This window comes from Trachemys scripta, chromosome 4 (genome assembly GCF_013100865.1).
Source record: "Trachemys scripta elegans isolate TJP31775 chromosome 4, CAS_Tse_1.0, whole genome shotgun sequence".
Classification (NCBI taxonomy): Eukaryota; Metazoa; Chordata; order Testudines; family Emydidae; genus Trachemys; species Trachemys scripta.
The window spans coordinates 61,108,116-61,133,257 of record NC_048301.1 but is presented as its reverse complement, the minus strand read 5'-3'; the positions used below and the strand labels follow the sequence as shown (position 1 = coordinate 61,133,257).

General features: G+C 45.9%; 1 protein-coding gene across 4 annotated transcripts in view; it reads left to right on the top strand.

Moving 5' to 3' along the window:
- LTK (leukocyte receptor tyrosine kinase) overlaps positions 1-25,142 on the top strand; it is a 169,277-nt gene that overhangs the window by 84,634 nt on the left and 59,501 nt on the right. For all 4 annotated transcript variants that reach the window (XM_034769117.1, XM_034769115.1, XM_034769116.1 and 1 more), the window contains 6 exons: positions 2,475-2,614; positions 5,421-5,558; positions 7,240-7,392; positions 8,524-8,624; positions 11,629-11,795; positions 18,953-19,047. In XM_034769117.1, the coding sequence (XP_034625008.1) occupies positions 2,475-2,614; positions 5,421-5,558; positions 7,240-7,392; positions 8,524-8,624; positions 11,629-11,795; positions 18,953-19,047 (794 nt within the window). The remainder of the gene's footprint in view (positions 1-2,474; positions 2,615-5,420; positions 5,559-7,239; positions 7,393-8,523; positions 8,625-11,628; positions 11,796-18,952; positions 19,048-25,142) is intronic.

Genomic DNA, 25,142 nt, shown 5'->3' with positions numbered 1-25,142 from the left:
AACTTCAGCTACGTTATTCACGTAGCCTTCGTCACACCAGCCACCAATCAACTACCAGAGAAATGAAATAGTTGATATAATGCTTCTAATTCTAATGCTTCTAATTCAGGTGTTCTCTGATTTAGCATAGTGTCACATCTGTATCTGAATCTATCCCCTCTAGCTTAGAGAACATGCCAACTCTCCTGCTCATGTAGTTGAACTCATCATTCTTAATAAAGCAGTTGTTGTCTGGACTCTTAAATATTGTTCCTGGAAATTCAACAGCAGCTCTCTTTGTTGGAGATAGTAAGGCATTGAGTAGACGGGACTGGTCAGAATTGGGGGGAAGGGGCTTTGTTCAACAGAGGGAGACAGAGAGGCTGCAAGTGCTAAGAATATTGATGAACAATAGAAATTACTGGGGCCGCACAATGCATCCTGAATTGTTTTGAATTAAACATCAAGTTGTTTGCAGGTCCATATTCTTATTCTTTCCTTGCAAATTGCCCAGAGACATGTTAGGGTACATCTACACTACAGCGGGGAGTCGATTTAAGATACGCAAATTCAGCTACGTGAATAGCGTAGCTGAATTCGACGTATTGCAGTCGACTTACCCCGTTGTGAGGACGGCGGCAAAATCGACTTCTGCCGCTTTTTGTCGGCGGCGCTTACTACCACCTCCGCTGGTGGAGTTAGAGCGCCGATTTGGGGATCGATTGTCGCATCCCGACGGGACGCGATAAATCGATCCCCGAGAGGTCGATTTCTACCTGCCGATTCAGGCGGGTAGTATAGGACAGACCTCAGGCTCTGAGAGCCCCTAAGAGTGTACACAGCAGTTTCAATGTCTGTATTTAGAAGAATAGTAATATTAACCAGTTTACTGAGCTCTAGCCTGACGTAAAATCAATAGTAAAGATATTGCCAGGCTGAGCTTATCTGAAAGCCAGCTTCAATGATCCGTCTTCTGCTGTATATACTAAAGGCTTTGTTCCTGATTCCATTAAGAAAATTAAATTGGCTCTGAGTAGGCCCTGTTTGGATACCAGGACCAAACAAAGAAAGTGCAATATTTATGCATATAGAGAACTTGCTTCAGTTGGATTTTGGACCTGAGGGTGTGTGTCAGAATACAGCTGCCCTAGGGAATACCTGGGCAGCGTTCCTTGATAACAAGGAACACCTAAGCATTCTGGGTGATGCAAAGCTACATATCACTTGCAATTTCTAGGTGCTGTGCTGTCATACTGTATAGTGGAGTTAATGGAGTCAAGTCTCAGTGCTGAAGCTTGTTGGATACAGTACTATAATATATAATGGAGGTCATGCAGTCATGATTCAGTGCTGGAGGTTCTTGGATGATCTGCTGCAAAACAGACTGGTGCTAATGTGATTGTGACTTAGTATCAGAGGTTCCTGGCTGCTCTGGTGTGATAATGCAGTGGTGACTCAGTTGGAGAATGCGGGCAATGTGCTGCGTTACAGTGGAGGTAACAAAGCTGTGTCTCTGTGCCAGAGGAACATGGTGGCTATAGTATATCAGGTAATATAGTGGAAATGGTGGCACTGTGTTCCAGGGCTGAATGGTCTTGGATTTTGTGTGGTGTTATGGCAGAGAGAAATGCATTTCTAGCTTAGTGCTGAAGATTCCTGGAGGCTATATTGTAATATAATAAGCAATAAAACAATCACATCTCACTGCTGGAGGCTCTTGGTTACGTAGCTCTGTGGCAGATGTAATAGAGTTGTGTTTCAGTGCTGGAGATTTCTGAAATGGAATGAAATGATATTACAATCTTGGGAAAACTATAATTCTGCATGAAATGCCAAAAGTGTGAAAAGGGGAAACATTTTCATCTTCTGAGAGGGCTGAGGGCTGCGCTGCTTTTGATTAGGGGCGGGTGAACCTCCGAAGGGATGGTGGGGGAGAGAAGATGGGGAAGGATAACAGCATCCTCTGACAGAGAAAGGGTGTGTGGTTGATGTGAAACACTGGCAATGAATTAGGTAGATAATCAGTTAACACAGGCTGACGTAAATGGGAAAGGCCATAAACACTTAAAGCTGCTGACATTTCTACACAATTTTGTGTGCTTATAACAGGGGTTCTCATGTTTTCATAGTATGCACCACATCTTAATCGAGTGTCTTGTGCAAACCTCCTATTCACCATTGTGTGGACCACCTCCCATCCTTTTGTGATCCAATAGACCATTGACAATGATGTAACATCTCGGTGGCTAGCACAGAAACTTCTTGCATGGAAATGTAATATTAGGAATGTATTTTATGTATTTTTAGCTGTCTTTTAAAGCCATTTAGCAGCTAGAAACAAGGAAGGGAGCCAGCATCATGGGCCAGATATTTAAAGGTATTTAGTTGCCTCATGATGTAGATAGGCACCTAGTGGGGTTTACAAAGGTGCCTAAGCAGGTGAGGTACCCCAGTGCTCAACATGTGTGTGATTGCTGTTTCTTGTCTTGTTATAGGGTGAAGTGGAAAATACTCATGGCTCAGATTGGCGAAGTGGAGAGGCCTTTTGAGATCTCCCTGCTGTATTCAACCTGTGGAGCACAAGGGGCTGGGCTATTGGCATTGGGCTCCTTGCAGTTCAGGGACTGCTTCCATGGTAGGTTCCAACACATCTAGCAAGATCTGGAAAATCTAAATGAATGTAGCCAGAAACGAAAAAAGGACACTGACTAAAATGGCTGAGTATGATTTAGAAGGCCACAATAACCCCCTCCAACTGCAAACCCCTAGTTGTCACCTACCACCATGCTAAAATCCATGGAGGGTATCATGAAACCATTACAACCATACTTGATGGTGGCCCCATCCTGAAAGAAATCTTTCATAAACACACTCTTCTGGCCTTCAAACAACCTCCCAACCTTTGCAAACTCATCATCAGAAGCAAGCTCCACACATACCAGGACCCACCAACTCAAAGCGGCACCAGACCCTTCCACAACTACAGATGGAAAAACCTGCACACACCTTTCAAGATCCATGGGTCCCATGCATGCCTATCACAACATTTGCTGTACCTCATCCATTGCACTAATGTCCCAATAACAGCTACGTAGACGAAACCAGACAATCACTATGCTCTTGAATGAACTTACCCAGGGAAATAATAAAAGACAAAAACACCATATCACTTGTAGGATGAACACTTTTCACAAAACGATCACTCTATATCTGCCCTGTCAGTCCCCATCCTCAAAGGAAACCTGTACAACACTTTCAGAAGACAGGCCTGGGAACATAACTTCATAATTTTGCTAGACACTAAAAATCATGGTATTTAGAAAGACACTGGATTTATGACTTATTACAACAATCTGTAACCCTCTAACCCTGTTTTTTGTCCTAAGACTACAGGGGTTTTAATGCGCCACTTTACCTTTAATGGTCCCTTAGAATATGTGGTAACTATTTTTGCTAAACTATCTGTTCAAACTTGTAATTAGCTGGGACACTCCTAGGACCTTTCCCAGATCTGAGGAAGAGCTCTGTGTAGATCAAAAGCTTGTCTGGCTCGCCAACAGAAATTGGTCCAATAAAAGATATTACCTCACCCAGCTTGTCCCTCTAACAGAGAGTGGGGCTTTGCCTACACTAGCACTTTTGTCTGCAAAACTTTTATTTTCATACCCCTGACGGACATAAGTTTTACCAACAAAAGTTTTGGTGTGGATAGAGCTATGTTGGCAGGAGAGGCTCTCTTGCCAACATAGCTAATGCCGCTCGTCGGGGGTGGTTTAATGATGCTTGTAAGAAAGTTCTCTCCCGCCAGCAAAGAGCAGCTACACGGGAGACCCTACAGCAGCACAGCGGTCCACAGTGTAGACATAGCCCTAGAAGTGCACATGAATCATTTAAAACAAAATGTCTGTGTTGTTTATAAAGGTTTGATTTTTTTTCCTTTACTTAAAGGGCCATTGTTGAGATTAAAAAACCCTTACCTGTGTCACTAACACACATGAGATCAGTATTTCCTAGTCTTTCCCATACTGTGACCCTATGTTCCGACAGAAAAAGGTTTTACTACCTCCCGACCCCCTCCATCATATAGTCATAAAGAGAAGGAGGGTGGTCTTGTCTACGTGAAACCTATTTGGCACTTCCAAGTTAAGAACCTCTGTCTTTAGATTATTAAAAAGAGAACAATTAGAATCTAGTTTGTTTTCCACCATGTATGCTGCTTTTTACTTCATATAGTTCATTCAGCTTGGCAATGAAACTAGCCTGGGCAGTTTCACCTTGTAGTTATAGGCCCTGATCCTACTAATTGCTGCATGCAGATAGACCCCTGAACCTGTGTAGAGCCTCAGTGACTTCTAACAGGTGCAGGGGTCCATTTGCTCAAAGCAGCATGCAGGATCAGGGCCGTATTCAGCTTCATTTTATGGTTCTCGTGCACTAGCATAATACTATTGGTTTTGGATTGCAAACTGCAGAAAAAGCTTTAAATTTACAAATATCCAACAAAATACTGTTTTCACTGACTTTTTAAAATGTTCTGATCCTATTAGTTTTTTCTGTTTTATTTACTTTAGGTTTTTTAAACAAAATCTAAATTTTGGATACAATCTTCTTGTATGTTGGAGCATTTATGGGTTTTACGTGTGTGAAGTGTTGTGTGCAAAAAATAAAACCCCCACTGTGGCAGGGACCTTGAGTGATTTAAGCCAGAGAGGATAATTTATAGACATGGCTGTGGTTTTGAATATCATGCAAGTACAAAGAAGTATGGGGAGATGGAGGGAAAGAACACAATAAATCAGGTCAATTTGATAACCCGAGTGCCCTAAGGGAATCTTATGAAACCAGTGCTAAATCTACTAGCCATAAAGATCATCTATTATCCAGGGAATGCATTTCAAGGTCTCACATTTATTGAAAGCCTTAAATGATATAGAGTCTATCAGGGGGACTATCTTTAGCAACATCTGGGAACAGCTTCACTGGAACTGCTGACAGTCCCATGACACAGTCTTGAGAGAATAGGGAGCAGGGCCTTCTCAGTGCAGGGTCTGCACCTTTCAAATGCTGCCCCCCTTTGCCTGTAGATTAATTTTTGGTTTAGGGTGGGCTGTAAGATGTTTATTTACTATTACTAAGGTGGTGCTGGTTCGGTTCATTTGCAAGCTAGTTCTACTGATTGTTCATTGGACCACATTGCTTTTTTGTTAATTTCTTTTTTGGCGAAATTTTGTTACAGGCTCAGAGACTTTCTGGCACAAACATTGAAATTAAATTAGTATTTATTATTATTAATAATTATTATTATTATATGGACTGATTGTCTTTATAATGTAGCAAGGGGGAAGGCGCTTGAGTGTGACTGAGGAACCATCCAAACCGAAGCCCTGCTCTAGACCTTCTGCTGACTCCTCTCTCTGGGCTTCTTTCTTTGTACCCTTTAGAAAAAGAAAGCAAGGATCTTTCCACATACGACAAGGGCTCCACTTTCCCCTGCCCACACGGCAGCTGTGTCAGCCACCTACAGGTCTGTGATTTTCACAGTGATTGCCCTGCCAAAGAGGATGAAAAGGCTATATGTGGTGAGTAAGAAACCCGCTCCCTTAATCAGTTCCTTCAGTTGTTCCTCATTTTAGTCCTGCTGGAATTCTGTGCCATGCCGTAATACAGAATTTACGCAGAATTTATCTTCCCCACAGAATTTTATTTTTTCACAGAGAATTTGTGATTTCTCCCCAGCATTCCTGCCCACACCTGTTACATTCAACTAGGGCTCCCGCTGTCAGACCTGGGCGGCTGGGGCTCGGGGCTGACAGCAGGAGTGTGATTATATTTTGTAATTTTGACAAATAAAATAGACAGAATTTTAAATTATTGTGCACAGAATTTTTAATTTTGGAAGGCAGAATTCCCCTAGCAGTATCATTTGTCATCCCAATTGCATCAGTCAAACCACCCCACTACAAAAGCCAACCAGCCAAGACAGCTCAGCTAGGCTGGTCATGTGAGCACTTAAGAGGGTATTCCACCAAATCTATAGTCAGAATTAGGATGTATTTCTCCAGAAATTTCTGTGGGTCACTATACCATCTACCAACTACTAGTAGCATATAACTTGTCAAGAAATATATCCCTTGAGATACCACTAGAAGTAGACACCTGGGATTAACCTAATAAAATATACCTATCCCACACACCAGGTGCATATAGAAACAATTTTAATCAAAAATGCATACCAAAAGCTACAAACCAGACTGATATTGTTAAAAAAAACTGTTTTCTACCTATTCAGCCCATCAGGAAGAATAATAATTTAGAAAGTGAAATAGATTAATTAAATGGATTACACATAGAGATTACTTATATATTTTGTCTACCTAGTTTAACTGGGTACCTGGACCTGGGATATCCATATGGAATGCACTCCTGGGATGAGGAATATAGGACTTTCTATACAGGATCAAACCACTAGCCTACTGAGTCTGGTATCCTTCCTGGCGCAGTTCCTGCTACTTCAGAAGAAGGCAAAAGCTCTTCTTTTTACACCAGTCTCACTGGAGGGAGAAATCCCTTCCAGACCCTATCCACTGACCATCCTTAGAATCACGACAAATGTTATTGGTCAGAAAACTATCGTTTCAAAAATGCACATACAGTGTTTTACTCATGCACCACGGTAGAGAATTCCATAGGCTGGCTATACGCCAACTGAGGAAGTGTCATTTTATTTGTTCTAAATTTACTCACAGTTACTATAATCAGCCATTATACCATCTTTACATAGGACATGGGGACCCCTGGACTATCTGTTGGTATCCCATAAAGCAGTCACCAAACAGTTATCATATGATGGGTTCTCGGGAACCACTGTTTTCCACTGCACTTAGAATAAGAAATAAAAGCCGTATCTCTCATACTACTAAGTGATGTGTATTGACTTTTTGATGGTGACTACTTTACACGAAAATAAACTAATAAGCCATTTTGCCATTTCTTGGTAGAAGACTAATATGGAGTGTTGACCTGAAGAAGAGCTCTGTGTAATCTCAAAAGCTTGTCTCTTTCACCAGCAGAAGTTGGTCCAATAAAATATATTACCTCACCCACCTCTCTCTTGGTAGAAGACTATAGGGTATTACCTTTGTAGCTCCCTAGAGAAACATAGTGAAAGTGACCATAGCTGACTTTACAGTTTTCTTGCTCTTTTGTTCCCTAATCAGATCTGTGTGAAATACCCCCATTTTTTCTAATCCTTTTGAGCAGACAGTCTCCCAGAAGGAGCACACTGTTCTTTTGAGCAGGGCTCCTGTGGCTGGATATTGAATGACACTGCGTCTCCCTCCTGGTCCATCAGGGGCTTTGAAGAAATGACACAAGAAGCTCCATTCATGGGATCTGCCTTGCTAGCCACCAGAGGTATGTTCCTCATGGCGCACTCTCTCTCTCCAGTCTCAAACATGTTTTTTGGGAAATGGTTTTAAAATTCTTTGGCCCACCTCACCAAATCACCTTTGTGTTCATCAGTGTTAGCGAGGACTGTGTTTAAACTGAGCCTATTGTGGTTTCAGTCCTGGTTCAAAGACCTATATAAAAAAGGTCCAAAAGAACATCCGTCAACTTGGAAGTAACACACAGGGAGGCTAGAGCCCTCTATGAACTAGGGCTAAAAACTAGCAAAGATCAGCTACAAAAAAACCCATCCTGGTTCAAGGTTCTCTGCCAAGATTAGGGGCGTTCGTGATATAGCATGGTTTTTCTCTTGCTTGCATGGATAGAAAGCGCTTGTGATAACACTGCTTATGCTCAAATACATTTGTTAGTCTCTAAGGTGCCACAAGTACTCCTGTTCTTTTTGCGGATACAGACTAACACGGCTGCTGCTCTGAAAACTGCCCTAGCTGTGGCTTAGAACCATGAGTTAGCACAATTCTTTTTATAAGATAGGCCCTAGGATTGCAGCTTCACTGCTCCTCTCTCTTAGTCCTTTTCTTTCTCCTGAGAACCTAGCTAGACCTTCCTTTCTGGGGACAAAGGACCAGAAAGAGGTAGTTCAGTCCAAGTCACTCCCAGCAAGAATCACTGGAGAGAATGTGGTAGGAGTACTAGCTGTGGGGGAGCTCACTGTAAATTCCAGTTTTTGTGCCCACAGGCCAATGTATGGAAAGGTGTAGGACGGAGTGCTGTCTGAGGTGCACTCACTGATGGCCCAATGAAGGTCTTGCGATTTCAGCTCCCATGCTGCTAAAATCCATTTTTCCATAGGTTTTCAGGGCACCAATGTATCTGACTTTACCACCTCAGTGAGCGATCCATGCTGAAGCCCTAATGTCGCCTCTATCATGCCCTTCTGGCACAGAGGTTTCAGCACAAAGTCGTGAAATTATTTTACAAATGCATGAAAAAGAAAATGCCAGATTTTTTTTAAACAAGCTTCCTCTCTAATCAGCAGGCAGTGGGTATCCAGGAAGCGAACATCCATCAACAAAGATTTCTTGTTGACTGGATGAACTTACGCCATTTTTTTCTAATGAATTTTTCTGCTCATAGGGCACTTCCTGTACCTGCGAGCAGACAGCAATCAGACAGGTGACGTTGCGAGGGCTTACAGTGCCAGCCTGCCAGCCCGTCTTGCCAGTGGAAACTACCAGGTATATTGCTCAGGTTTAGCATCCTTGTGGAGCTAATCCTCAATTTACAGGTCCCTGTTTCTGTATGATGGCTACCTTCCCTATCTCTCTGTATGCCGAACAGCCTGGGAACTAGAGTGGCTGACTACACAGCCCACCTAACCAAGCATCAGACCTCAAAGTGTGGGCATGCAGGTGCATCCCACCATGGGCAAGTGGCATCCCCAACCCAACCTCCAAAGAGAAGCCTCAGAGATCTGAAGTGTTCTGATTGTCAGGGAACCAGGCACAAGTGGGCAAACTGCCCAGGGCTCAGATGCCAGGGGCCTGGCAATGCACCATGGCTGGCTAACATACAGATCGTCCAGCCTGAAGGGGGTGGGGGAGGGATCTGCTACTTGGCCACTGGAGGGAGTGAGTAACACAGCTAGCTCATTTGGGGCATATAATGTACGTGTGGCTGAACTCATGTCTCAGGCATTAGTACATATGTCTCGCTGTACCCTCATGGGAACAGAAATACGAGATTCCCAATGGGGGGTGAAAGCAGAAGTTAATGCAGTGACATTCTGCGGTGGAGGGACACCAGCACGGCCCACACTCCTGTGAAGCCCCATATGCTGAAATCTCATCAGGTGTTGGAAGGCAGTCAGATGTGGCTACGGGTTCCAAGAGTAAAACCATTTGTCCGCCTGTAGGCCAGATCCTTGTAAATACCCAGGAGCGCTAAGGGTTGCTGGTGGTGGGAGTATTGGAAGATATTCCATCTGATATTTTAGGGAAAACTATGTTGTAAGTTTGAGCCAGAGTCCAGTTGTACTACATGGCGAACAGGCGACTTCGATCACTCACAGAAGAGGTGAGTGTCTGTGAGAACACAAATGAACCTGTGTTGGGAGGAGGGAGGAATGCTGCTCAGCTCCCTACAGGTGGAGTGAGCCAGGCGTGCTCAAGTGCAGATACAAAGAAGTCAGATTCAGTTCCCTGCCTCCCCTTACCTTAGAAAGGGAGGTGTTACCACAGGGAACTCCAGCTCTTGACCTTCATGGAGATGGGGCAGAGAGAGGAAACAGTCTCTGAGGAGGGAAATGGTTTCCTCATATGCACACAGCCCACAGGTGGAAATCAAGACCCTGAGAAGGAATGCCAGAGCTGGGGAGCCCTGAATCCCTTCCCCACTTGACATGGGGTAACCAGAGCTCAGGAGTTACTGCTCGCTTAAGACCAGCTTCACAGGGGGCTAGGTCTGTTTTGATCACCCAGCCTTTCAAGGGGGTGCTTCGTACACCACTCCAGTGGGAGAGAAACCCCAGCATATATTTTTGGTGGGTGACACATTAAGGAAGGAAGGAGCACCCACTCCCTAGTTGATGAGAGGAAGGAGGAAGTGGCAGGTTCAAGTCTCAACTTCAAACCCAGAAGTTCTGGGGCAATGGGTGTATGCGTGAACTCCATATGTATATCTGTCCAGTGTGCTCTGAAAGGGGAAGATACATGTGACAGATTTTGAACTGCTTTGTGATGTTTGTTGAATACTATGTTAGTTTGGTTATTGAGATATTTACTGTATGAACATATGGGATGGAGGAATTTGCCTTGACGTATATAATATCTTTAATGAGACTTGGAAGGACCATGTTTCCCAAGGGAAGGGCTTTAATGCCAAATTTCTAAAATGGAGTCTGGCACCCATGTTATGATATGGAGGTGATTCATGTCAAAGGGGATGCAAACATGATAGGAGATCCTCTATCTTGTGAGGAGATGTGAGAAGGTTCCTCAAGTACGCCTTCTCCATTCCCCTTCAAACTGTAAACTCCATATTGTTTTGGGAGCACCATTTTTTATTGTAATCTTCCTTGTAACCTTCACTTTGCATTGTAACCTCCAGCTTGGGTTAAGATATCCAGATGGTGTTGAAAACCAGTCAGATGCTGACAATCATTTGATGATTGCCTGTTCTGTTCATTCTGAAGCACCTGGCATTGGCCACTGTCGCAAGACAGGATACTGAGCTAGATGGACCTTTGGTCTGACCCAGTATGGCCGTTCTTATGTTCTTAAGAACAGTCTGTTCTGGATACTGGGTGCTTATGCCAAGGAGTTGGGACACTCAAGAGACTAGCAAGGAGAGAGCCATCAAGGGCTATCAATTCTGAATGAGTCTTCCCTAGTGAAACAATAGGTTTGTTGCCTACAGGGGCCATTGACTTTGAATTGACTCTAGCAGAAACCTGTCTCTGAGGAGGGGGTTGGAATCCCGCAGTCTAAGCACATGACTGGAAGACCTGCAGTTGCCTGGCCTACCCACATGACTAAAGAGGAGAGCATTTATTTAAGGGAGCTGCTTCTCGAGGGGGGGCCATCCCATCGCTGCAGGCACGGGGAGCTATCTGGCCTAAGGACTCAGACCCAACCTAGCACTCACTGTGGTGGTCAGCACATTGAGGGAGAATGCATTCGGGAGTTTTTCCCTAAGATCTGTAGTCCTAATGCTATTTAAGAGTAAAAGTGTCTGTGGTTAAGAAGTTCCTTTGTTAAGCCTGTTTCCTTATCTTACTGCCATGTTGTCCCTGAGGGGTGTAATTGGGAAACCAGAGCTCCCATAGTGAGGTAGAGTCTGAGAGAACATCTCCAAGCAACTGGGGGCTTGGGAAGGCTGGGGCACTAGTTCTGGGCTCCAGGCAGCCAGACTGCGGGGTCCCATTGCCCTGGGAGGGTGTCAGACATGGGGACTGCACCTGGGAGTGTGCTTGAGAGACTCAGAGCTAGAATGATGATTCAGAGTGATCAGTCACTGCCCAGACACAACAGGGCTTAGAAGCACATGGGATTCAGCAGCTAGATCCAAACACAACCGTCTGGTACCCATCCAGGAGAGGGGTCAAGGCCAGGAGGTGACATGAACCATAAAAATTCCCATTTTAAAGGCTGGTTTCCATGGTTATTAAAGACAATCCGTCCTTTCAATTGCCACCCTCCTTTCACCACAGGATGCCATTATTTTCCTCTTATTTTATTACAGATCCAATTCTCAGTGCATATTTTTGGCAGTTACAATGGCACCATCTCGTTCTCTGTCCAGGAAGAGACAGGTGGAGTCAGTATCTCCCCTCTGGTGTGGGAAAGAACAGGGAGCTGGAGCGATCGCTGGTTTCTCATCACACTGCAAATGCCAGTGCTCCAGAACAGGTAAGAATGCCATTGGTTAACAAATTTGTTTGCTGGACCTTTGTGGAGCATGGCTTGCATTCTTGACTTCTTCCGGTGCCTCTCTTACAGTCACATATACTAGGGTTTTGTAGGTATGGCTGTTGGAATACATTCTCTTAAATCATTGCTCTCATGGATACAGACATTGCTATCGCCACCTGATGGTGACATATAGAACTGCCCCTTGTCCTTTTATAATACCAAAGAGGGGCAATGGATAAAATAACAAGGGGCCTGATCAAATGCCTATTGCAGTCAGCGAGATTCTTCCTGTTGATTTCAGAGAGCTTTGGATCAGGGCCTAGATTTACTGTTTGTTCAAGCTGAATTGTTGTTTTGCATTGGCTGCATTAGCTAGGTTGCATTATGGAACACTGTGTTAACTTTACAATTCGTTCTTATGACATGCAAAGTGTTGGGAAAAGGTAGGATTTTGACTGAGGGTGTGGTAAACAAAGTGATCCATAAAATGCTATTAATAAATTCTGGATTGTGAATAGCTGAATCAGTCACATAGGTATATGAATAAATATCATTAGAACATAATTCACCTCTATCTGTTCTGTGGATTCAGCACATCATTCAAATTACCCCATCTTTCTAACTGCTTGAATGGACTTTTATGTATCCATTGCTGTTTGAGATTAACTGAGACTGAATGCAAAATGAATATGTTAAGGAAAAGTCTGTTTTCTAAAATGGAAAATGTGGGACTCCTTACCTGAGGAGGGTGTGAAGGCTAGGACTATAACCGCATTTAAAAGAGAACTGGATAAATTCATGGAGGTTAAGTCTATTAATGGCTATTAGCCACAATGGGTAAGGAATGGTGTCCCTAGACTCCATTTGTCAGAGGGTGGAGATGGATGGCAGGAGAGAGATCACTTGATCATTGCCTGTTAGGTTCACTCCCTCGGGAGCACCTGGCATTGGCCACTGTCTGTAGACAGGATACTGGGCTAGATGGATCTTCGGTCTGACCCAGTACGGCCGTTCTTATGTGCTTATGTAAAATGAAAAATACCCAGATTTTCAAAAGGCCACACACATGCACATCTACTAATGCACAGCAGACACCCCAAATTAGCTCAGCACGACACCCAATGGGCAGCATGCACGTGTCAGTGATTTGCATGCGTATGGATCACTGTGTGCACGTGGACTGGAAACTTCAAGTGTCTAAGAAGGCATGTACAATAGTGCTTGTGTACATTCGTGTTCACCCTTTGTACAGATGGGGCTAATGTTTATTTGTTTTTCTGACTGGAGTCAAGTTTTAAAGTCTATAAAAACTCAAACCAAGTATTTTTTTAATCAGACTTTTCTCATCCCCTCTCCCAGCCTCAATCAATTTCAAACCAGGAGGAGTATATTGGCAGCTTATAGTTTTGCACAGAGAGAGTGGTTTTAAATTTCACTCTTCTGTTTTTGATTCTTCCTCAGCAGGGCTTCACCCAAATGACATTTTTGACAAAAAAAATTAGTGTCCATTTTAATTATTAAACATTATAATGAAAGGAAATATCCCATTTAATATTTACAACGACTAACGACTTTGAAACGTCATTGTCAAGAAAAAAGGGGACTCCATTTAACACGGAGACAGGTGCATGGATCCAGAGCCAAACCCTTCCCAGAGTTCAAGGGTGTTGGTATCTAGGGATTTTGGCTCAGCTTGAAATACAGACCAGTTACAAAGTTTGGAACAAGATCCAAATTCCAGTAAAATTCAGATCCAGGATTTTTGTTCAACTCCATCTCTAGTTTAATCTAGGAGCCTCATGTTTTCCAACCCTTAGACCATAGTACACATCTTTGTATACTTAAATATAGGGTGGATCCTCGTGCTGGCAATATGCCTAATGCTCGGGCATGATATTGAGGAGCAGTATGGAACCCTGTCAGTTTGCAGCTCTTTAGTTCTGATCATGTAAAAGTTTGTTAATGTAACCAATGAATTGGTTTAGAATTAAACGTCTTGCAAGGAGCTCCTACTTGGCACTAATTGTTTGGAATCCCGGAAAGGAATTCCGAGGGCTGTCGAGATATAGTTAAGACCTTGTGTATTCTGCAACAAGCAGATCCTAACTTCTCTGCCCAGGGTCCTTGGTTTCTGCATCATGGCAGTGCTGAATTTTGAAGCAAAATAGACTTTCTGGGGCAGCATGAGATACATGGGAAAATGCTCAGAGAATGAGGGAGATGTGGAATGATACGTAATATTACACACAAAAAACCTCCTTAAATGAACATTATTAAGATTGCAAAGTCAAGAACTCAAAAGTTAAGAAATGCCACTATTAAGGTTGCCTGTGCAAACTTAATTTGCCCCCCTTGTGAGTATACATTATGATATAGTCTTTGATAACATGATTACATGCTATTTTTTCCATAGTACCCCTGCCTCATTTAGAGCAGAGGCTGGATGGTGCTCACTTAATGAGCAGCTATTCAATATGTTGTTTTATCCTTATTGTTCAATTTGTGGTGCCGGAGTTTATTTACTGCACACCAGTCCAGCCCTGCTCTGAAGACAGAATTATTAACTAACTTATGCATTTCTGTGGCACTCATCACTAGTATCTGAGGGCTTCACAAACATTAATTTATCTTCACAACACCTTGTGAGGTGAGGGGGTGGTATTATCCCCATTTCACAGACGAGGCACAGAGAGATTAAGGTCAAAATTATCCACTAATTTTCTGTGCCAAATCTGAGATGCCTATGGCCTGGTTTTTCAAGTACTTGGCATTATAAAGCACTTTAGATATTAAAAGCCCAGCTCCCAATGACCTCATTTGCAATTGTTAGTGCTCAGCACTTCTGCAAATCAGACCGTGGATATATCAAGTCGGGAACCTAGATGAGGAACACACAATTAGTGACCACATGTGAAAAGTTTGGTTCAAGTGACTTGCCCAACATCACATAGGAAAGTCTGTGGCATAGGCAGGGATAGAATCCAGTTCTCCAGAGCAGCATTCAACTGCCTTAACCATGAGATCATCCTTTCTCTTCCTGCAATTCCTTGCCTCATTCACTACACCCCTTCCAACAAAGACATCAGGCGTCCTACGGACAATGGACTCCTTTACTACACAACTTTGATTCATCCCCAGTGTACAGTCCATCCTGTGCACAGATAAGGCAGGGATCCTGTGGAAATTATAGTATGTAAGCATATAATTAGTGTTTTGTAACACAAAAGGGGGCCAAATTAAGGTTGCACAGGCAATGCCTTCATTCTGTCTTTTCCTACATTTTGAGTATTTGACTTTGCAAACTTGTTAATGTTGTTTAAGGTAGTGTCTCATGTAATTACTAGGTTTTTAAAAAAGCAAACTGAAAAAACAGATATTCCATCATGTGGCATCATATTGACATCCACAAGGGTCATCAGCAAGGTTGGAACCTTTATATCCACTGCACAGACCTCTGCTACTTAAACTAAGGGAATAACTGATAACAGTAGTAGGTTGTCATCCTCTGTGTGGACCATACTAGTAGGGGATGGGACATGTTACTAGTGGGTTTCAAATATATTTGCTGACAACAGAGCTATGATAAGACTCAGGAATCTTGGGTTTCATTCCAGGCTCTGGAGGGGAATGTGCTCTAGTGGACAATGACCTTTTTGCCTGTTCCCCCCAAGCCTGACTCCTTCTGCCCAACCCCTACAATCTGTCCTTGTCCCATTCCTTTTCCCTCCATACTCTTGGCTCCTTATCCCAGTTCCATTCTCTTCACTTCCACTCCCCAGGTTTCTCATCCCAGTCTCATCCTCCAATATCAGTGTTCCGCTGGCTCCTTATCCCACTCTCTTTCCTCCGCCAGTCCCAGTTCTCCCCCAACATGCTAGGTTCTTAGAATCATAGGACTAGAACGGACCTGGAGAGGTCATCTAGTCCAGTCCCCTGCACTCATGGCAGGACTAAGTATTATCTAGACCATCCATGATAGGTGTTTGTCTAATCTGCTATTAAAAATCTCCAATGATGGAGATTCCACTACCTCCCTAGGCAATTTATTCCAGTGCTTAACCACCCTGACAGTTAGGAAGTTTTTCCTAATGTCCAACCTAAACCTCCCTTGCTACAATTTCAGCCCATTGCTTCTTGTCCTATCTTCAGAGGTTAAGAAAATCAATTTTTCTCCCTCTTCCTTGTAACAACCTTTTAAGTACTTGAAAACTGTTCAGAATTCTGCAGCAAGGACCCTTTGAGACACAACAATATTGGATCCTGCATTAAAGTGGAAAGATGGCAGCATCCAGAAAGTCATCAAAAAGCAATTCACAGACAGATCTACTTCCCCTCCCCAACCTCCACTTCCACTTCCCTGCCCCACTAGTTCTCAGTCTCACTCTCATTGTCCAACCAGTCTCCCACCCCCAGCTCCTTGGTTGATCTCAGTCCTCTCTCACTGGCTTCTAATCCATTCTGAACTCCCAGTTTTCCTTCCTGGCTTCCTGTCCTAGTCTCCTTGCCCGGCCTGTCCCAGTTTCTCCCAACTCCCAGTTTCCCTCTCCCTCCATGTCAGCCTCCAGCCCCAGTCTTCCCCACCCCAAATTCCATGTCCCAATCTACACCCTTCACCCCAAAGGTCTGTACCTTGTCCTCTCTGCATTTGAATCAGGCCATTTTCTCTTCCATCCTCTTATTTGCATGTATAGCACAGGAAAGACAGACTCCTTGCTGTCAGCTGAGGTGCGTGCACCTGGCTCAACTCATAGTGGCTTATAGCAGCAATTGCAGGGAAAAGCCTGCTCATCCCCGGCCTGGTGCATGCCAAATATAGTTGAAATCTTTGGAGATTTTAGCTGTTAAACTTTAAGAAGTCTCTCCTGACCACATGCCAATTGCAGTTTTTGAAACCTTATAACTTGGCCAAATTTGAGCAGATTTTCACAGGGATGGCAAAAGGCACATCCTTGATACGAAGGCCACTCTCCTGCCAAGCATGGGAGTTCTAGAGGGCGTCTTCAGAACTTTTTAACACGGGCAAGACAATGTATTTTTCCTCAGCCTCATTCTCAGAAACGACTGAGCCATTTTGGCTGAAGTTTAATAATAATGATATCAAAAATAATAATGATCAATGATCAGCCTGAGGTAGACACCCTGCATAGGAAATTTCAGCCCAAGTGGCTAAAATTTGGTAAAGTTATAAACAACTAAAAGCAGGGGCTTATAAAGGCAACCTTAATAATAAGAGGTGCTACCAGCCCAATCTAGACCAACATGATAGGTAGTGTTGTTCATTGTAATTAAATAGAAATCTCTGTCTGTGAATTGCTTTTTGATGCATTTCTAGCTGCTGCCATCTTTCTACTTTAATGCAGGGTCCAGTATTGTTGTGTCTCAAAGGGTCCTTGCTGTGGAATTCTGGGCCAATATGCCATGCTCCTTCTGTCTTCTGCAGGGAGACCTCTAGTCTCCTCCCTCTGCTGTTGGATAGAGTTCCTGGTTCCCAGGAGGGGGAATAGCCATGGGTATGGATAGAGTAGGAGAAGACAGGAAACAGGAAGGAGCAGTGTGAATAGAGACCAGATAGTCAAGCTTGTGAGGAGTGAAAGCAGGTAAAAAGGCAGAAGCTGGTGGAGGTCAGAAGGAAGGAGTACTAGGTAGTTGAGGGCAGGCTATTGGAGCATGTAAGTAGTTCTTGGCAAGTTCAGCTTCCTGGTTGATTTATTTCTTACCTTGAATGGGGAGAGGAGGATGACAGCCTAGAAAGTTCAGTGCTCAATGTCTTGATCAGAAGCTTCACAATCTATAAAGCTCCTTCTGATTCTCATAACTATGCTGCACACCCACTAAAACCAGCTAGAAATCCCACTTCTGTGGGGAGAGATGGGCAGACAGAAAACAAGAGAGGCAGGCAAGGAGCCCAAAAAGTCTTGGATTGCAATAGTCAGCAAAACTGCCCTAATAAGCAGGAGCATTGTGTTTACAAGGAGGGTTTCTGCAGCAACTGGCTCAAATGGCAAATTCCTCTGCTGATTCTCTGGCTCCAGGGCTGTGAAATTTGACAGGGCCCTGAGTGTATATAGTACACGGATGCTGCACCAGCATTGTTCTTCTTGTATAGGTCTAGCTCCTGTAGTTGTGAATTTTTTCACTTAAACATAATGGACCAGATCCTCAACTAGTATAAAGCAGGGTAGACTTAAGGATTTCAGTGGAGCTCCACCACATGACATCATCTGCGATCTGGGCCAATGTTTGGCAGGTATATATATTTTAAATTGCCTCTCATTTAGAACAAGACTGTTCCCAAACTGTACAGTTAATATATTTAAACAGCATGCGCTGCATGTCAGTGCTCCATCTCCCATAAATCATGATGGAGTTTCGCCAGTGGCAGTTCTCCCCATGTGTTTTAAATGAGATCCAAATGTATTTAGATGTCAGACATCTAATTATTTATGATGGTAAATCAAAAACAGTTCAGCTTCATCCATTAGGAAGGGACCCTACAGCATATTTCCCCCCCTACTGAATTCAGAGTGTGTGACGTGATGTCTTCATGCACACATTGTCCTCCTGGCATCTGCCTAGCTAAGCTAGTTAACTTATAGCTCCTGCTGAGCAAGCCTAAGAAGGGCAAGACACCAGCAAAGTAAACATGCTGGGGAGCTACTGCTAAACTTCTCAAGGGCCAGTCCCTCACCTGGTGTAAATTGGTGTAGCTCTTTTGATTAACCTCATATACACCATCTGAGGATCTGGCTCAGGGGTTGTCTCTTGTTTTGTAAATACTGGGGAAATCCTTGGGGTTTTGTTTTTGGGTTTAGTTTTTGCCTTTTGTGCATGGATATTTTCCTTTTGTCTTGTGGTGACTGAAATGGGGCAGTTTATTGGTCCCCTTCTCCCCCCCCCCCATACACACACTCGCTCTCGCTCTGTAGGTTGCATACTGCTTAGCATCCCATGAACTGTTGCATTGACGAAACTAGGGTGGGTTCTTAACAACTTATGAAGTGTGGACAGGTGGTTTGTGGCAGCTCCTTGTGACTGCTTATCAGGGCTTGTCCTGAAGAAATACTCTGACTCCATGTTATCATTATGGGATTGCTGTTTTGGGAGTTTATTTCTCTTTCTCTCTCTCTCTCTGAAAGTTTTGTCTTGTTCCAAAGGTTTCACCTGCAGCTTCTAGCAATCTGGGGTTGGAATTCCCAAGCTGACATTGCGATGGACAATATTACTTTTGGAGTGAGCTGCTTCCCTGATGGTGAGTCACAAAGCATTCTGAGCCTCTCAGAGAATTTATATAGGATAATCAGCATACCAAAGATCCAGGCTGCACAAGTTATGGTTTCCCTACAGAAGGGACACGGATTATCTATGCTACATCTTATTGTGCTGTAGTATTTGGACATAGTGACTCTCAGCTCCTTCCCTACGGAAGATTTCCTTCATTTACACAATTTTCCAGTGTATCTCTGCCTTCTTAATGCTCTTTCTTTTCCCTAACCTGCAATTTCCCAGATCACATGTTTTGGGACCTTTGCCGATCTCAACTGGAAGTACTGACCTTGCAATCAGCTCATAGGTAGAAAGATCATATTGCACTGCTCTTTAGTGACCCCTTTTGACCTACTTGCTCTGGAAATTGATAGACTTCAGAGTCACATCTACTTAGGGTGACCAGATGTCCCGATTTTATAGGGACAGTCCCGATTTTTGGGTCTTTTTCTTATATAGGCTCCTATTACCCCCCCACCCCTGTCCCGATTTTTCACATTTGCTGTCTGGTCATCCTACATCCACTCTGAATCAAGTGGTGGAAAGGTCACCATAATGTATCACCTTTGAGGGCGAGGGTAGAAAAGGAGGAAAATAAGGGACCTTGAGAAATCCTTTCCTTCCCCTAGTACAAATGCTTTCTCTCTTTGACAAAAAGGCTAAGATTATGACTACCGATACAATAAGTTTACTCCTCCCAGCTAGGAGAGGCTTCACATGTCACTGGTGGATGGGTAGTATGCAAGCAATCAAGCAAGGAAAACCACAAATACATGCAACTTATCACAATGTATTCTACCTAGAAATCCAACCAAATGCCAGGAAACACAGGAAGCCGCCCTCAATGGCCTCAGGAATGAAGTGGCCCCTAAGTGCCAGTGGAATCTGATGGGGCTCACACATTAGGATGTTGGGTAAAATGTGCAGAGGAGTTAATTTGCAATCTGCAGAGCTGGTATGTGGAAGGAGGGCAAGGATCACTAGCACTTGGAAACATCAGGAGCTGACTTTAGTTTTTAAACACTGAAAAAACTAGCAGCTTTGTGAAAGAAACAGAAAATAAGGAAAATACATAGTTCCTTTTCTAAACCCTGGCTTGCATTACAAGCAAAATGTGATAGCTGTGTCTCAACCTGCTCCCCATTTGTGCACAGCACAAAATCACCAAGGAGTCTGTCGTCATTCCACACAATTGACTGTCTCTGCCCAGGAGGGCTTCAGGCCTGCGGGATCAGGAGTGGTTGAGTTTGCGACCAGGGCCGGCTCCAGGGTTTTGGCCACCCCAAGCAACCAAAAAACAAAAAAACCCCAAACCGCGATCACAATCACGATCGCGATCTGCGGTGGCAATTCGGTGGAAGGTCCTTCGCTCCAAGCGAGAGTGAGGGACCATCTGCCGAATTGCCGCCGAATAGCTGGACCTGCCGCCCCTCTCCGGAGTGGCCGCCCCAAGCACCTGCTTGCCAAGCTAGTGCCTGGAGCCGGCCCTGTTTGCGACTGAGGTGTGTTAGCGGAACTATGCAAGGGAAGAATATGCAGCACCTGCCCACAGTGTGCCTGGCTCAAGTCAGTGCTATCAGTCCCCTTCTTTGTGCTCTGTGGGGCCTGACTTTCTGAAGGGCTGAGCGCTTAGAACTCCAGTTTGAAATCAACAGGACCTGCAGGTTCTCATCAGCTCTGCAAGTGAGGCCATAAATCTACTCCAACATTTCTGCATTGCTAACTGCTGAAGGCACGTGGGTGTGAACTGGACTTTGGGTTTGGTCTGTAAACATTTCTCTGCAGTCTTTGGAGTATAATTGAAGAAGAGATGAAGGTTTTCTAAAGGTGAGACAGGAACTGAAATGGCAATGTGAGATGTGGAGGGGACACAGATCTAGCCTCTCTTCTCATTCTTCTGCAAAATATGATGTTAGGAGCTAAAAGCATGGGTATGTTAAACATGTAGGTCCAGGTGTTCAGCTGGCATAAATCAGTATTGATTTCAATGGAGCTACAGCCATTTATACCTGCAGAGGATCTGGCCAAGAAGGCACGATTCATGCAGTGGAAGGACAGAGTGAAGAAACTCTGTTTCCTGCACGACTCAGGTTTACCACTGTTCTTTGAATTCTCGTTGTGAGTTGACTTTTTCTTGCCTTTGAAAACAGCCTTCTATTTATCTTCTCATCCCTTTAATTCAGTTAGGTCGCGGAGAAGCCCAGCAGCTCTGCTGTATTTTCAGTAATGAAATTACTTCTCCCTGGCCAAGAGAGGCTTCACATGTCACAAATGAAGCCAATTAAGATCCAAGCAGAGAGAACTACATTCTTTGCAGAAAGGAGGTGCATGGCAGCCCGGGAGGCTGGATTTGCTCCTTGTTAGATGTAAATATTAACACCCAAATCCACAGAGATACTTAGGCATCTGAACCCCATATTAGGCACCTAAATCTTGGGTGGTGCCTAAATCTCAGTTTTAGGCTCCACTGCAATCCACAAATCTCCCACCAAACCCTGTAGGCACCCAAATGTTCAGGATAAAAGTGCCCTCAGCTCTTATATTTCTGCCTCTGGCCATGCACACTGCTGCCTCATTCCAGGAATCTGGATCCCTATCTCCTACCTAGACCCCAGAGCAATTCGTGAACTGGGGGGAGAGAGATGTTTGCTTGCCTTTCTTGCATGCGGCGCCTGATCCAGTAGGTGGCCCCTGAGTATGCCTCCTTTGAATTGGGTCTCATTCAAAATCCAGCCAACTGCAGCAGCAGCTGTGCCCATCTTATGACTTTTAGAGTACTCACGTGGGATGTGGGAGACCCAGGTTCAATCCCCCCATCTCTGCCTGAGGGGGAGAAAGGATTTGAACAGGGATCTCCCACCTCTGAGGAGAGTGCTCTAACCACTGGGCAATGCACTATTCTGATGTGGGGCTCCTTCAGACTCTCCTATTGCAGCTGTTCCATTGTAACTAAATAATGGAAGAGTGATTAGAGCAGGGGGACTGGACTCAGGGTCTCCCAACTCTCCACACACTAGGGTTACCATACGTCTGGGTTTCCCTGGACATGTCCGGCTTTTGGGTCTTTAAATAGCCGTCCGGGGGGAATTTGTAAAAAGCTAAAAATGTCCGGGATTTCCCCCCCGGACGGCTATTTAAAGACCCAAAAGCAGCTGACAGGGCATCCGCGCTGGTGGAAAGCGGTACCGGGAGCAGCATGGAGCGCCCGCGAGAGGTGGGTGCGGGCGGCCTGGCTCTCCCTGCCTGGGGCTCCCCTCGCCTGCCGCGGCACGCGGGCTCCTCTGCAGCACTGCCCGCCGCGGGGCTGGGGCTCTCCCGGGGCTCTGCCCTGCACGCGCCCAGCACCCCCAGGGCTGCTCCTGCCTCCCCTGGCTGGCCCCAGATCCCCTCCCCCGGGGGTTTGGGGTCCTGCTGCGGCTTGCGCCCCTCTGCCTCATCCGCAGGACAGGCAGCCCCAGGGGGTTGAGGCCGTGCCACCCCTTCCCCAGCTTCCCCCTCCAGCAGCCCCCACACCACCCTTTAGGGCCTGTTCAGCCCTCGGCACCACAGGGTCCTCCCCTGCTGGCCCTCATGCAACCCGCCCCTACCGTGGGGCAGCCCAGCCCTGGGGGACTGGGGGAGCCGCAGCAAAGCCCCGCCCAGAGCTGGTGCAGGAGACGAGCGGGGCTCTCAGCCCAAGCTCCAGCATTAGCCTGCAGCGGGGAGCGGAGGCTCTGGCATCAGCCTGCAGCGGGGAGCGGAGCCACCCCCACCCCCCATGCTGGCTTGGCTCAGCCCGGCCCTGCTCTTAAAGGGACACGGACCCGGGGCACATGGGGGTGTCACCTCACCTGAGGGGCCCGGCGAGCGGGGTGCTCAGCACCTAGCTCTCACCGCAATCCCCATAGTCAGCTTCTCTGCAGGCAAAGCTTGGCCTATAGAAAGCATATGGGAGAAGAGCCTGCGATCCAGGGCTTCAGGAGCTGCAGCTGAGACAGTGAGGAACAGCCCGAAGCCGCCTGGGCCAGAGCCTCTTGGCCAGCCGCCGGAGGGAGCTGCTCAGCCAGGGGGGCCGGACTGGGCCACGCCTCCTCGCATTCCCTCCCTCCTCCCTCCCAGCTTGCCTGCCTACCTGCCTGTTTCAGGCTTCCCACAAACATTTGATTCGCGGGAAGCAGGGGAGGGGGAGGAGCAGGGGGCGGAGCGTTCAAAGGAGGGGGCGGAGTTGGGGCGAGGACTTTGGGGAAGGGGTGGAGTTAGGGCAGGGCCAGGGTGGGGAAGGGGCAGAGTTGGGGCGAGGCCCCTTGGAGTGTCCTCTTTTTCCAGGACTGCAATATGGTAACCCTACCCCCCCCCCCCCACACACACACACGCACACACACCATGATTGAGAGATAGGCACCTAATTCAGGCTTTGTGGAGTCCAGTGGTGTTCCCGAGATTTTCTAGGTATCGAAAAGTTAGGTGCTGCAATGCCTAAATCCCTTTGTGGATCCAGGCCTAATTTTCTCATCAGTTCCAGTCCTCTCTCTTCTACAGAATGCAGCACTGGCTTTAAAGGAATTGTCTCTGAGCGGAAGGGTTGGGAATGGCAGATGGGGCTTCAAAGCCCTCATCACACTGACCCAAGAGGTTAGTGGGATTTGAAAAATAGATAGTCTATTTCTGTGGATACTGAAAGCAGCTCAAGGGACACTAGTAAGGATTAGCAACAAACAGAAAAGCACAGAAATTTGGATATAAACCCTCCTGCTTCAGGGCATAAATCAACCTCTGAAACATGTAGTTCTGGGCACTGTTGGAGCCAGGATACTAGACGAGACAGACCTGGGGTCTGATTCAGTCTCACAATTTTTATGAGAGAGGGAGAAGGTATCGTAAAGGGAAAGGGGACACTCCCCTGGCTAACTGGCTAGAGTCATGGTTTTCAAACTTTTTTCTGGCAACCCAGTTGAAGAAAATTCTTGATGCCCGTGACCCAATGGAGCTGGGGATGAGGGGTTTGGGGTGTGGGAGGGGCTCAGGGGGGGACGAGGGGGGGGGGATGCGGGGGTAAAGGCTCCGGGGTGGGGCCGGGGGTGAAGGGTTTGTGGTGCAGGAGGGGGCTCCGGGTTTGGGGGGGCTCAGGGCAGGGGCACAGGGTTGGGGTGCAGAAGGGGGTCAGAGCTCTGGGGTGGGGCTGGGGATGAGGGGTTTGGGGTGCAGGAAGGGGTTCTGGGTTGGGGGGCTCAGGGCTGGGGCAGGGGATTGGGGTGTGGGGTTGGGGTGTGGGCTTACCTTGGGCGGCTCCCAGTCAGTGGCACAGTGGGGGTGCTAAGGCAGTCTTTCTGCTTGCCCTGGCACCGCAGACCGCACTGTGCCCCAGAAGTGGCCAACAGCAGGTCTGGCTCCTAGGCGGAGGCATGCAAGCGGCTCTGTGTGGCTCTTACCTGCAGGCACTGCTCTCCCCCAGCTCCCATTGGCCGGGAGCCAGTGCTCAGGGCAGGGGCAGTGCACAGAGCCCCGTGGCCCCTCCTGCCTAGGAGCCGGACCTGCTGCTGGCTGCTTCTGGGGCGCAGCGTGGTGTCAGAACAAATAGGGACTAGCCTGCCTTAACTGGGCAGCACCACTGACGGGACTTTTAATGGCCCAGTTGGTGGTGTTGACCAGAGCTGCTGCGACCCAGTGCCTTACATTCTGCGACCCAGTAGTGGGTCGTGACCCGCAGTTTGAAAACCAAAGGTGTCTAGGCACCTAATGGGATTACCAAAAGCACCTAGGCAGGTTAGGCACTCAAATCCCATTGAAATCAATATCTGCATAGTTACATGCCTGAATACCTTTGAAAATCTCATACTGCAACATGCTTAATAGATTTCAGAGTAGCAGCCGTGTTAGTCTGTATCCGCAAAAAGAACAGGAGTACTTGTGGCACCTTAGAGACTAACAAATTTATTAGAGCATAAGCTTTCGTGGACTACAGCCCACTTCTTCAGATGCATCCGAAGAAGTGGGCTGTAGTCCACGAAAGCTTATGCTCTAATAAATTTGTTAGTCTCTAAGGTGCCACAAGTACTCCTGTTCTTTTTGCGGATACAGACTAACACGGCTGCTACTCTGAAA